This window comes from Lipotes vexillifer, unplaced genomic scaffold, assembly GCF_000442215.2.
Source record: "Lipotes vexillifer unplaced genomic scaffold, Lipotes_vexillifer_v1.1 scaffold539, whole genome shotgun sequence".
In the NCBI taxonomy this organism is placed as follows: domain Eukaryota; kingdom Metazoa; phylum Chordata; class Mammalia; order Artiodactyla; family Lipotidae; genus Lipotes; species Lipotes vexillifer.
The window spans coordinates 1,102,828-1,116,320 of record NW_006789542.1 but is presented as its reverse complement, the minus strand read 5'-3'; the positions used below and the strand labels follow the sequence as shown (position 1 = coordinate 1,116,320).

Sequence of the window (13,493 nt, the reverse complement as noted above, 5' to 3'; positions counted from 1 at the left end):
TATGCGGGCCTCTCACTGTCGTGGCCTCTCCCATTTGCGGAGCACAGGCTCCGGACGCGCAGGCCCAGCGGCCATGGCTCACGGGCCCAGCCGCTCTGCGGCATGTGGGATCCTCCCGAAACGGGGCACGAACCCACGTCTCCTGCATCGGCAGGCGGACTCTCAAGCACTGCGCCACCAGGGAAGCCCCCCACATCTACTCTTAACTGTGAAATTTTAAATTATTTCCTTATGTGATACGAAGAGTGACTTCATTTCAAAAATTAACTTTGGAAGCCTAAGAAGAGTGAATTTGTATAGCATTTAACTTAAGATAACATCCACTCAAAAGATGACCTTTCTGAGTTTCCGGGAGAGTAAGATTTTCAGCAGCAGTGGAAACTTTATATGATACCCTAGAGCCAAACAGGCATCTAGTGTATTTTAGTATACTGCTGACACTAAATTTTAGGGCTTAGTGTAAGATCAATTCTTGAATCCTACCCAAAGAGTACCAGTTATTAACATAACCAAAAAAGACTTTAAAAAAAAAATTTGTCTCATCTGTAAGGTGGCCTCTAATGTAGGACCAGATGAAGAGTTAGTGAAGGCTCTAGTCATCCATAACTCTAGAGCACTGAGATGAAAAGTGTAAGTTTTTAAACTTTTGCAGACATTTATTTTATGACATAATTCTTCATTATATATTATATAATAACACACATTAACTGCTAAGTTAATGTTTCAAAACTTTTGTTTTTTAAAGTTTTTATTTTGAAATAATCAGATTCATGGGCGGTTAAAAAATTTCTTTTTAGGGAGGCTCTGTGTACCCTTTATCCAGTTACCTCCCAAAGGTAACATCTTATATAACTATAGTACCCTAGCAAAACATAGAAATTGACATTGGTAACCTCTGTGGCATCCACAGAGCTTATTCAAATTTCACCTGTTTTGTGTGTGTGTGTGTGTGTGTGTGTGTGTGTGTGTGTGTGTGTGTGTGTGTGTAGTTTTATGCAGTTTTATTACATATGTATGTTTGTGTAACCCCCACCATGAAAAAGTTCATTTTAATTATGATTTCTTATACATCTAATTCATGATAGCTAGTATTTTGGTGTATAGTATACAGTTTCTGAAAGAAAATTGAAGCTCAGAAGAGAATATATATCAAAAGACCTAGTATAATAGAATTCATCCTTAAAACTTATTATAAATTTGTTTCAAAAGTTTCTTCTGTATGTATTGGAGAAAACTGTATTTGTATATAAGTAGAAATAAATGATTATTTAAAGTTTTATGTGTTTATACTCCCCATAAATTTCCATGCTGTCTTTTTGAATATATAAAAATGAATGACTCAATATTTGTTATACTAAGGCTTTGTGTTCTTTACCATGTATTGTTCTTACTGGTATAGGCTCTCATACTGAATTGCCAGATGTGCTGTGTGCTGTGGTGCCTGTTGCATATATCATTTGTATGCAAATAAGCAAGTTGTTTAAAGTTGAGTTTTGAGATCCAAAACAGCTCGCCTCATCTCCCTTCCTGACCTTTCCCAGCAACTTACTATTTCTATGGGTGGAGTGATGGGTGGCAGCAGTGGTGGTAGCACAAGGCCATTATAGCGTTGTGTGTGCTGTGCAGTGAGAACACTTTGCAACATTCCCTTATGATTTGTCTTTCATCCTTTGTTTTATTTTTATACCTCTGCTCATTACACTGAATGAGACAGCTCCTAGCCGGGATGATAGCAGAGCCTGCTTTTCTCTCTGAGTATACTATCTTTGCTTTGGATTCCTCCAAGCAGCCTAAAACCCAGACTGACGGTGTGGTGAGTCCTTCCACCGCTTTCTGCATTCCCTTTGTGGGGAAGCAAAGTAATTTGGTAATTTGGTAATTCTAGAAGCACATCTCACGTTGCTTGTCACTTACCATCTCTCAAAGCATCTTCCGTGCCCTGTTGCTAACCTCCCTCTAAAAAATCAGAGAGTAAATTGCTGAATTCTGATGGCTGGTGTGTTTTTTGCTAGCTTTTTAACAGCAACAAAATAACACTGTTTTCTTAATGTAGTGAAGAATACTTTCACTTGGTCTAAACTCTTAAGTTTTCTCCCTAGGGAATGTTTGCTCATTAACTAAAAGAGGTATGCATTGCTAGGAATCTCTGTTGGTAGGAGGCCAAGAATATTTTGAGACTTGACTCACATTTTTAGGAAAGAAAAATGCATTTTATGTAAATCCATAATTAAACAACATTGAGTAGGCAGGTGGAGTCTACTGTAACAAGTAATTGCATCTTATTTTGGGAGAGTACCAGTTTTCTGTGTATTAAACATTTGAAAGGAAATAGTTACCTGTTTATTTTTCAACTGACTGAATTCATACAATTTTGAATCTTGTATATATTGATAATTTCACTTGGGGAAAGTAGACTTTCTTCATAAAGTATCTGAGTTCTTAATTTAGCAAATTAAAACTTAGAGATGTTTGATTGCCTAGTAAGGATGCTTTTGTTGTTAGAATGGACACCGACTGAAATGGGATTGGGGTTTTTTTAAACAGTGAGAATTGGTTTAATTTGTTAAGTGGCTAGTAATGAAGTTAGAACACTTCTGTATTTATCCATGCAGCCAGTAAAGACTTGGTCTGCATATGGCCAGTATCAGTCTTATATTACATTCTAAACTTGGTTTTAGAAAAGGAAGCAGCTCAGAGTTCTCATAATGCCTTAGCTTGGCTCTCAGGTATAGTGGTCTCTAACACCTCACTGTTTTCAATACTGGTTTGAGAGGGAGACAGGAGTTCCAGTTAGAGATAACTTACCAACTTATTTTAAAAACATAAAAGGATATTACACTTCATGTAGCAGTAATAGAGCCTTAAAAAATCACAACAAAAAAAGCTTCTCTCAGGCCCACTTCCGTTAGAACATAAAATGATTTGTATTGAGTGCCTATCCTACTGTGACAAATGCTAATAATTTTAGAATGGAGGCTTTAGAACTATTTAAAATAATTTAAGTAGGCTGAAAGTCTACATTAATCTTATTTAAATTTTGTTTTGTTCAGATAAAAACTTATTTCTCCTCACATAAAACCATAGCATAACCTATAGTAGAATAAAAATTTAGTGAGCATCTAATTCATTATTTTATTTCACCAATTGCTGACTTTTCCTTAATTCAGTTTTTGGAAAAATGCCTCTCTTTACCCCAAATTCTAAAAGTTGCTGTATCCTTAGTGCTCGGTAGTCAAAAGTAGTTGTTGAAAGACTGAACAAAACGTAATTGAAGGGAATTCCCTGGCGGTCCAGTGGTTAGGACTCAGCGCTTTCACTGCTGTGGGCATGGGGTTCGGTCCTTGGTCGGGGAACTAAGATCGCGTGAGCCATGCAGTGCGGCCAAAAATTAAAAACAAACAAACAAAAAATAAAAACACACATACACAAAACACCATAATTGAAGACAAATCTGGCAGGGAACCTGTGTGTGCTTTTAAGTTAAATGCACTTTAGAAATGTTTTCCTGTTATCTAAGAATTGCCTCCAGGAGAAAGTGTTGGTGACTGAGTAGTGACATGTGTTGAGCTAGTTCTTTAGGCTTCTTTCTTGCGGGAGGCCTTCAGAAGTCTCCTTACACTGAAGGAAGTAACTGTATAAAGATTTAACAAGCAATTACTGAGCCTCTACTACAGTCAGGCAAAATGTAGGGTTCCTGCCCTCCGAGTGTTTATAGTTTAGTATGGAGACAAAGATGTCAGAACACACTTAACAATGCAAAGGAATTAAGTCTTCATAGAAGAAAATACAGGCATAGGAAATGTGTTAGCCCCTCAGGCCAGCCATATGAAGCTTCACAAAATAAGGGGCATTTGAAAGTTGAAAGACAAATAAGAATTTGCTGGGCAGAAATGGAGAAGGCATTACAGGTAGTGATAAAATCTATAATTTTGTTTCTAGAGATTCTTAACTTAGATTTACATGGTAACAGAGGCCAATGCTTTCCTTAGCTGTCTTGCATTTATTTAGGTATATAGTATAACAAGTAAATTGAAATATAGGTGCAGAGATGAAAAGTTTTTAAATGTTACGCTGTTTGGTAGGGTGATATTTCAGACAGTTGTAGAATAGCTTTTTTTGTATGGACCACAATCATGTGTCAAGTAATTTACTTAAAATAGAATATGGACTCTCTTCGTCCTAACCTAAATATTTTATGGAGCCCTTTCATTTGCTTTCTCCATAATTTAACAGTAACTTACTTTTCGGTATACTGCGTGGCAGAGAGACTTGCTGATTTCTCTGAAGTATGTTTTTTATTTTATAGTGTGTAGTGTAGGATATTTTTAGGGCTGGAAAGCATTAATTATGATGCTACACAAATAATATGCCATGTATACGACTTCTAATTCTTTGAAATGGCAGAGAGCAGGAAGATAAAAGTTAATTCCTGTGTTCCCCCAACCGTTCTCCCCTATTTAACTTTAAGGAAGTGTCTTGGACTGATAAAATTTGATAACTTTTTATGTCAGAGGGAGAAGGTATTTAAACTTTTACGAGGAAAAAATTCAAATGTATTGCAAGAGTGCAAACAGTAATGAGTCACATAAGATTTCTTCCCCCTTCCCCAGTATCCATTATCCAGTGTCAACAATTAATAAGTCATGGCCATCTTATTACCATCCCCCCCATACCTCCCTAACCACACCACTCCCACCCTCCCCACACATGCAGATACCCTCTGCCCATTCCTGTGGGATTATTTGAAGCAAATTTCAGATATCTTATCTAAGTATTTTGGTATATATTTCTAAAAGATAAAGACTAAAAATATATAACCACAATACATTTATCACACCTATAATTATTTCTTAGTATCACATACCTAATGAGAGTTCAAAAATTTGAGAACACTTTTGCAAAGCTGAGTGCCTTCTCCACTTGTATTTAAGAATAAGAAGAGTCATATATTTGACCCTTTCTTGGTTAGCCCTAGAGTTGCAGGGGAAATGTACTTTCAAGTTACTGAAACATAGTGGCTAGTATTTCGTTGAATGCTTTTGTTTAAAACATGGAAGTTGTTTTATCATGAGCTGCTTCTATAGCTTTAATTTTAGTTAGACACTTAGTGTATTATGAATGCAATGTAGAATTTTGAATCTCGAAGAATATCATCCATTATGGAACTCATGCCGGTATGATACAGTCAGTAGAATATTGTGTAACTTGGAGCATTTGTCATACCAACAAAAGAAAACAAAAAGCTTTCGTATGTGGAAGAAATTATTTTTAATTATAAGTTTTCCTGAAAATTGTCATAACAATTTCATTTAGACTGCTGGCTTCAAATAAATGAGGCATTTCCATTTCTTGTTGCCAAGATATTTTTCAGAGCTTAGCCCAAATAACTTTAAATATTATTTTACTGTAAGGAACAGTTGACGTTACTTTTTCTGGATAGTTTTCTACTTGAATGAGTTTTGCTAATTGAATCCCTGATGTTAACTTCATATTGAGGGAAAAAGCTGGGGAGATTGTAATGGGGAGAGGTATGTGATTAGCTTGAAATAAATTTGGCTGCATACTAATCTTTGCTATTTGGTTACAGATATTATAGCAAAATGAATTTTCTAAAATACTTACCATACTAGTTTTGCCTTGCATGAAAAATTCTAATAAGTGAACAATTACTAATTTTGTTTAACAGATAAATGTATCTAATAGGTTTTGGTACTTGGCCTTTCTTTGTTCTTAACAGTTTTAAAATTTTAGTTTTCTGATCCTTTCTTTACAATGTTTCTTTCTTTTTCTTAGAATGCATCTATCCAAGCCATGAAATCTCCCGACAGTGTTAATGGAAGTGAACCCACAACTCCTCAGGTCTGTTATTAATGTTATTTAAAAAAAAAATAGCAAGTCATTTCAGGATGTCAGTCAATCAGTATTATTAGCATTTGACTTTACATTGAAACAGTGATGTCTGAACATTGATACAGTGTCTATGGTAAATCCAGGTTTGTTGATGGTTTCTTGGGAAAAGTTTAAAATGAAAGCAATACATGTATATATATACCAGTCATGTAAGATTTCATTATTACTCATTTAAAAAACTAATGGCACTGAAGAGAAAACTTCAGGAAAAAAGACTGATTTTATAGTAAAAGATTATGGAGTAAGTCATTTTGAAAGACATGTTGAGTTACATATTCTAGAAGGGAGATGTGAAGAAAATGGGATTTCTTTTAAAGTTTGTTCTAATGCAGAATATCTTACTACTAGAGAATTTAGTTTATCTTTGATTTTAAAAAGTTATTTGGAGAGTGGGGCTCATGTAACATTCTTTTGACTCCTTCCAAAAAAGAAAGAAAGAAAGAAATTCATTAAAAAAAATCTTAATGATAGCAGTGTCTGAGATGAACATTTATTTTCTTTGGCTTTAGTGATTATTATTATCATTAACCTGGCTGTTCTCAACAGTCTCTGTGTAGAGCAATAACATTTCTGATTCTGTGAACCTGGAGCAGGAACATGGGCAATTTCTGAACTAAATCATGTAGATTAAACATTCTAAGGTATTGTCTAGCTTTCCAAACTGCATGAAAAGGTTACGTGTGAGCTGAGAGTCTCATTCTTTTCAGGGAGGCCGGTCAGGCTCTGGGCATAGTCCATGTCCCTGGGCTTTGAGCAGCATCCCCTAAGTCCTCTACAGATAAATCATTTTCTATTAGTGCCTTGAGGTAGGGGTAAAATATTGGGAGGCACCAATTTAAATGGCACTGGACAGATCCAGTGATCTTGAAGGAATATTAATTAGAATTAATTAGATAACCAGCTTTATGATCAAATTCAGGAGAGATTTAAGTTTAATTAAGGTGAAGAATGAACATGGGTGATATTCAGGAAGTTAATTGTGTTTATTGAGTTTACTGTGTGTCAGGCATTGTTAAGCATTTTACGTATATGATCTCATTTAATTCTCATAACAAGGAGACACCTTCACTCAGAGACTGTTTTTTACTTTTATACAAATTTCTGACAAGTTGGTTGTTGGTTGTTGTTAGCAAATTAGGAACAGTGGGTATCCCCAAAGTGGGTAGAATGCTTACTGTGGTTGGGCAGCAGGAAATCAGAGTTGACACCAAGGTAGAAGAGATGGTGAAAAGCAAGCCCAAGAGTTTATAAAGTGTAGCTGCCCGTGACCCCCTTACTACTGGGTAGAACATCCTCTGTAAACCAATAGATTTTGGCACCCAATGTAATGATTGTGGTGGGGATGTCATTAAAAAGGGTTACTCACTGTCCTTATTTAAGAAGGCAGAAAAGTGCAGTATACCTATCTCAGAAAAATTTCTGTTAAATAGTTAACTCTTAAATTGTTTAATGCAGTGCGTAAAATTCAGCTAATCAAAATGATTCTTCATTCATTTCCAAAGGAATGCAGGTAGTTGACATTTTACCTCAAACAGACTTATAAAACTCAGATATTTGAAAATAGTGTATACCACCATGTAATAGAGAAAAATATATTTTGAAAAACAGGTATGTATGAGCATTCATCCTTATCTGAGAAGCTGTGAAATAGTTTTATTGGATCATAGTTTTAGTGTTTTAGCAGTTTAGGATGAATCTAGGATCTAGTATTACCCTCTTATTGTATAGATGAGCTATCAGGCATGAACCTTTAAATTATTTGCCCAAAGACCAGTGGCTAGATATTGATAGTGGGATTATCATAGATAGACAAAAACATCAGTCTACCCCACTATAATTTTTTGCCATGTATTGCCTCATTTAAGTTTATATGCTGTTAAAACAAAATGAGAATAAACTAGTGGTTGCCGGAGCTGAGGAGGGTGGGGAGGATGGTGATATAGGTGAAAGGGGATTGAGAGGTACAAACTTCCAACTATAAAATAAATAAGTTACAGGGATGTAATGTACACCACAGGGAATATAGTCAGTAATATTGTAATAACTTTGGTGTGTAATCTATAAAAATATCGAATTACTATGTTTTATGCCTGAAATGAACATAACATTGTAAGTCAACTATACTTCAGTAAAAACAATAAAAAGTAACAGAATTTTGTTAAATTGAATAGAGCAAATCATGGGGATTTAAATGACCATTCTCATATGCTATTTTTTTTTTAACTATAGGAAAAAGTCTGGTTTTGAAAATCATTTATGATTTTTTTTTAAAAGCAAGTCAACCTCTGTAAATTTTTTAAGTGTATTTATTTATTTTAATTTTTGGCTGCTTTGGGTCTTAGTTGTGGCACGCAGACTTCTCTGTAGTTGTGGCGTGTGGGCTTTTTCTCTCTCTAGTTGTGGCACGTGGGCTCCAGAGTGCGTGGGCTCTGTAGTTTGCGGCACATGGGCTGTCTCCTTGAGGCACACGAGCTCAGTAGTTGTGGCACGCGAGCTTAGTGGCCCCGCGGCATGTAGGATCTTAGTTCCCCGACCAGGGATCAAACCTGCGTCTCCTGCATTGGGAGGCAGATTCTTTACCACTGGACCACCAGGGAACTCCCTATGAATTTTTTAAAAAAGAGAAATTATAGTAGTGTAATTAAATTTTGACATTTCTGTTGCCATTTTTTGAATACTGCTTTTAATTTTATTTTCAACAGTTATGAAAAATTTCCGTCATACAGAAAAGTTGAAAGAACTTTGTAAAGTGAACATGTGTATACCTACCACCTAGATTCTGTCATTGATATTTTACTTTTCTTTTCTTTTTTTTTTTGGCTGCACTGCACGGCACGTGGAACTTCCCTGACCAGGGATTGAACCCATGCCCCCTGCAGTGGAAGCGCAGAGTCTTAACCACCAGGGACCACCAGGGAAGTCCTGTACTTTTTTTTTTTTAAATCACAAATCTGTCCATATATTCATTCCTCTATTTGTCCTTCAGTCCATTTTATTTTTCTGATGCCTTTCAGAGTAAGTCGCAGGCCACAGTACTAATGTTTTAGTATGTATATCATTATCTAGAGTTCAGTGTTTGTAATTTATATTTTGAAGTGAATTTTATATAAAATGAAATATACAAACCTCAAATGTACATTGACTGATTTGTACATCGACACATATATTTGACAAATGTATGTGCCAAACCCATGCACAGGTTATAGAAGATTATCAGCACACCAGAAAGTTCCCTTATGGTCTTCCCTCTCAGAGGCAACGTGTTGTAATTTTTTTCCACCATACAACACATTAGTTTTGCTTATTTTAGAACTTTATATAAGTGACCTTATAAATATGTGCTTTTTTATGGAAGACTTCTTTCACTCAGCATTATGTTTGTGAAATTTCATCCATGTTGTGGTTATCAGTAGTTTGTTCCTTTCTATTGCTGTGTAGGATTCGTTTGAATGAATATTCTGCAGTTATTTACCTATTGATGGACACATGGGCTGTTTCCAGTTTTCTGCTATTACGAATAAAACTATCATGAATGTTACTGTAGAAATCCTGTGGATGTATGTTTTCATTTTTTTCTTCTTGAGTGTTATTGATTATGTATTAATGCTTTATGATGATTTCTAGAATAAGATACACTGTATATAAAAATTGATACATATCATTTTGATCAAGCATTGAGTATTTAAAGATCTCCCATTAGATCATCATTATCATATTGCCAGGTTAAGGTTCAGCTGAACAAATGTGTAATAACTACCTACTTTGTGGAAAGCAGATGTGTAATAACTACCTACTTTGTGGAAAGTACAAGACTACAGAGATAGAGAATATGAATTCTGTTCTAAAAGAGCATAAAGTCTGGGGTGAGGTGAGGGTGTGTGTGGCAGATATAATGATAAGAAAATGTATTTAGTGCTTCCTGCATATGAGGCACTATTTTAAATGCTTTTACTCATTTAATCCTCATAGCAACCTACTAGAGTAGTGTTGATTTATAGATGAGGAAATTGAAACAAAGAGGTCCTAAAGCTAATGAATGGTAAAACTGGGATTCAAATCATGGAGTTTAGGTCAGAGTCTGAGTCTTAACCCCGGTGCTGTATTGTCTCTGTAGTTGTTCTAAGGCATAAACGATTCAGTTAGTTGTTATATCAGCAAGTAAGTAACTAATGGTGAGTCGGAATGCAGTATGTGTTCCAGTAGTGGTCCTGGTAAAGTGCTTAGGCCATTGAGAAGGGTTGTTTCTGTTGGGTGAAATCTGAGGTTTCCTGGAAGAGCAGAAACTTGAGCTCACTTTTGAAGGATGTCTGAGTTTCCATGCGCAGAGAAAGTTTGGGTGATAGTACAGAGGCACACAAGGATGCATTTATTCAGGGAACAGGAAGTTACCTGTTGGAACTCAAGTTTCTGTTACACGAAGGGGTGGTTTTACAGAGAATTGGGTCTTGGGAAGTGGGAACCTTGAGTATACGCTAAGGATTTTGAACTTTATATTTAGTGGGAGTTCAGTTTAGGAATTGGAATGAAATGATCTGAATTATGTTTTAGAAAGACAATCCTGGTGACCATGTGGCAGGGGCAGATTGGTAGGTAAGAGATTTGAGGCAAGAGAACAGAAGGCTGCTACAGATATCCAGCTGGTAGAGGATAAAAGTCTGACACTGTTGGGAAAATAAAAAGGAGGAATGCAAACAAGGTAAAGTGGGGGAGACAGAAAGGAGCTAAAAGTAACTCTGTGTTCATTTATTTTCATTTATACATTTCTCCTTCTCTGACCCCCATCAGCTTTTTAAAAAATGACTTATAAATCAGTGAATGTCTTTGGTACCAGAAACCTGACAATAGTTGGAGCCAGTGGGAGTTTAGTTTTTCACATAGCAAAAGGGCTAGAGACAGACGGTCATTAAGGACCCTTCTCCGTTTGGCTTCTTGTCCCCCCCCTCCTTTACCTTCTCATCCTCCCCACTGCCTTTCACCCTCACAGTTACAAGTTTGGCCTCCAGGAATTGCATCTCCATTGTTGACAGGACAAAAGGCATATATATTCCTTTTTATCAGGAAAATAATATCTCTCCTAGAAGGTTCCAACCATTTTTTTTTTGACCACACCACGCAGTTTGTGGGATCTTAGTTCCCCGACCAGGGATTGAACCCGGGCCCCAGCACTGAAAAGCACGGAGTCCTAACCCCTGGACCACCAGGGAACTCCCAAAGGTTCCATCCTTTAGATTCCCACTTATAGTTTACATTATTGGCTGAACTTAGGCACAGGGCCCCCTCCTGGCTGAAACAGAGTCTGGGAAAAGCTAACTTAAAAAAATCCTTTAACTGAAATGTAATATCACAATGTAATAATGTATACAGAAAAGTATCATGTATTCCTTGTGCAGTTTACTGAATTTTCACAAACCAAACACAACTTTGTAACCAGCACCCAAAATCAAGAAACAGAAATTACCAGCACCCCAGAAGCCCTTGTGCTCCCTTCTACTCTCTGCTCTCACCTCCCCCTACAAGGGGTAACCACTATCCTGACTTCTAACTCTATAGATTAATTTTGCCTCTTTCTGACTTTATGTAAATGGAATCACTAGTGGTTATTCTTTTGTGTCTGGCTTCTTTTGCTTAATAACTCTGTTAGTGTTAGTGAGATTCATCTATATTCTTGCTTGTGGCTGTAAATCTTTAATTCTCATTGCTGTCTAGTATTCTGTTAGTGAGCAGATGACAGTTGACTTATCCCATCTGTTATTGATAGGCATCAGCAGTGGTTTCAGGTTTGGCGCTATTTTAAACAGTGCTGCTATAAACTTTCTAGCGTATATCTTTTGTTGAACATATGTATACATTTCTATTGTGTATATACTTAGTAGTGAAATTGCTGGTCTGGAGAGTACGTGTGTGTTTAGTTTTAGTAAATACTGGTAGTTTTCTGAAATGGAGTGTTCCACATCCTCACCAATACTTGGAATTTTCCATAGTTTTAATTTTAGCTATCCTGGTGGATATGTAGTAGTATCTCATTATGGTTTTTATTTGTATTTGAGAAGGTGAATGTTTTAACCTGGCTGTATTGTCACCCTGCATGAAACTGGCATCTGGTGGAAAGGAAGAAGGGAGGATTGGATATCAGGTGATAGATACTATTGATTGTTTAGCTCAAGCCAGTCATGATGCTAAGTGCTTCACTTGTATTAATGTAGTACTCCTCACAAGCGCCCTACGAGGTGAGTGCTGTTGTTTTCCCCAATTAACTTATGAAGAAACAGAGGCACAGAGGGGCTATGTAACTTGCCCAAGGTCATATTGCTGGAGACTTGAGCCCAAGAAGCCTGGCTGCAGAGCCTGTGCTCTTAGCTACTGTATCTTATAACCAGAAGAGTCTGCCACATAAGCTTGCGTATAACATTCTTATTTGTAAGTTTGTCTTTTGTTTTGTTTTAGTCTTCTTTCTTTAATAATAATGATAATTGTTAATGTTTATTGAGTATTTGCTGCATTGTAAGCAATTTGCATGTACATATTAACTCATTCAGTCCTTGTGGCATCCATATGAGATGGGTGGTATTATTATTACCATCATTATTATTTTTATCACCCCCATTTTAGAGAGGGGGAGCAAGACTAGTGAGGTTAAGTAACTTGGTCGGTGTCATGAACATTGTGGTGGAGCTGGGATTTAAACTTAGGCAGCCTTACTCAGCAGCCCACAGGCTGAATCACAACACTGAAACTCCCAAGCAGGGCTTCCCTGGTGGCGCAGTGGTTGAGAGTCTGCCTGCCGATGCAGGAGACGTGGGTTTATGCCCCGGTCCGGGAAGATCCCACATGCTGCGGAGCGGCTGGGCCGGTGAGCCATGGCCGCTGGGCCTGCGCGTCCAGAGCCTGTGCTCCGCAACGGGAGAGGCCACAGCAGTGATAGGCCCGCTTACCGCAAAAAAAACAAAAACAAAAAAAACCTCCCAAGCAGAGTAGATGTGACAGTTACTCAGTTTATGAGCTTCTGCAAATACATGTCTTTGAAATTGTTCATTACCTCCTGGCTCACCCTAAAATAACAACTGTTTCTAGTGTTATTCAAACTTACCTCACTTGTTTGTCCTAAGGCAGTTTACAAGGAGATTTTCTGTAAGAGCTGAAAAGCACTTTTTGCATGGGTCAGAAGCGGATGGTAATGGAATAGCAGTAAAGTGGTTCTTCAAGTTTTTGAGCATGAGGGTCCCTCCTCTCCCTTAAGACTTTCTCTACCCCACCCCAGTATAAAGGTAAAACTTGCACATTATGGAAAAAACAAGTGGAAAGTACAGGAAAATAGAAGAATGAACATAAAAATCATCTAAAATCTTACCACCCAGACCCACTCACTGTTAACTTTTGGTGTTTGTCCTTTAACAACCTGATTCTAAGGGTGTTTATGTAAACATGCATACAGATTCATAAGTATATGTAACTACGTTAAATCAAAATGAATTCACAGTGTATGTGTTATTTTATAACCTGAGTTTTCCCATTAATAGTATGTCTTGAACCTTGTTACATACATTGTGGTTTATATAATGTATCCTCTAGTGGTGAACATTTGG

At 36.9% G+C, this 13,493-nt stretch overlaps 1 protein-coding gene across 2 annotated transcripts in view; it reads left to right on the top strand.

The window, feature by feature from the left end:
- GOLGA4 (golgin A4) overlaps positions 1-13,493 on the top strand; it is a 107,121-nt gene that overhangs the window by 25,616 nt on the left and 68,012 nt on the right. The window contains exon 3 of one of the 2 annotated variants that reach the window (XM_007462695.1): positions 5,794-5,859. The exons of the other annotated variant lie outside the window; for it this stretch is intronic. Coding sequence (XP_007462757.1) covers positions 5,794-5,859 — 66 coding nt within the window. The remainder of the gene's footprint in view (positions 1-5,793; positions 5,860-13,493) is intronic. 2 annotated transcript variants of the gene reach the window in all.